Source organism: Oxyura jamaicensis, assembly GCF_011077185.1.
Source record: "Oxyura jamaicensis isolate SHBP4307 breed ruddy duck chromosome 23 unlocalized genomic scaffold, BPBGC_Ojam_1.0 oxy23_random_OJ71411, whole genome shotgun sequence".
In the NCBI taxonomy this organism is placed as follows: domain Eukaryota; kingdom Metazoa; phylum Chordata; class Aves; order Anseriformes; family Anatidae; genus Oxyura; species Oxyura jamaicensis.
Genome location: NW_023304649.1, coordinates 1 through 825, shown reverse-complemented (window position 1 = coordinate 825; position 825 = coordinate 1). Strand labels below are relative to the sequence as shown.

The following is an 825-nucleotide window of genomic DNA, read 5'->3' as shown; positions in this document are numbered from 1 at the left end:
ACAGGGCTGGGGGACGGGGACGGGCACAGGGCTGGGGATCGGGACAGCCATCAGGGACCAGGAGAGGGGACAGGGATGGGGACCAGGATGGGGACCAGGAGAGGGGATAGGGGACATGGATGGGGAGCAGGCATCAAAGGACAAGGTTGGGGACCGGGAAAGGAGACAGGGACAGGGGCAGAGGACAGGGATCGGGGCAGGGAGCAGGGCCACAGCCAGCGGTGGGGACAGGGACAAGGGGACCAGGAAAGGAATCTGAGGACCCGAACAGGGCCCAGATGGGGACAGGTGGGGACCTGGGCAGGGGCCAGAGCCCGGGACAGGGACTGGGAAAGGAGACAGAGGAGGGATGGGGCTGCTGGGGACAGGCTGAGGATGGGGACCGGGACAAGGGACGGGGAGCGGGGCAGGGATGGGGACCTGGGGGGGGTGCTCACCCTTGTCCAGCTTGCTGTGCTTCTCGAGGAAGGCGAACCAGTGGTGGCTGGTGGCGATGGCCTCGCCCTCGCCGCTGGGGATGTCCTCCTTGCAGGCCGACTTGAGCTGCTCCAGGTCCTCGGCCGTGATGTTCTGCGCCAGCTCCTCCAGGAGGCTGCGGTACTCGGCCATGGCTGGCGCCACCCGCGTCACGAGCGGCCCGGCCTCAGCCGCCCCCCCCCCCCCCCCCCCGGGGCCCCCCCCCCCACGACACGCACACACGCACACACCTCTCCCCTCCCCGGCTCCGCTGGGCCGTGACTCATGTGATGCTCACGGGATGTGACAGGGCTGGGGACGAGGGACCCGCTGGGCGCACGCGCTGGGGCCTTGCACAGCCCCCCCCCC

General features: G+C 70.3%; 1 protein-coding gene across 1 annotated transcript; it reads right to left on the bottom strand.

Annotated features, from left to right (window-relative positions):
• Positions 1 to 213: 213 nt before the first annotated feature.
• On the bottom strand, positions 214 to 819 carry PEA15 (proliferation and apoptosis adaptor protein 15; the record flags this gene model as incomplete). The annotated part of the gene is made up of 1 exon (XM_035312887.1): positions 214 to 819. A coding segment is annotated over exon 1 (396 nt), but the record flags the coding sequence as incomplete, so codon positions are not given.
• Between the last annotated feature and the right edge of the window lie 6 nt (positions 820 to 825).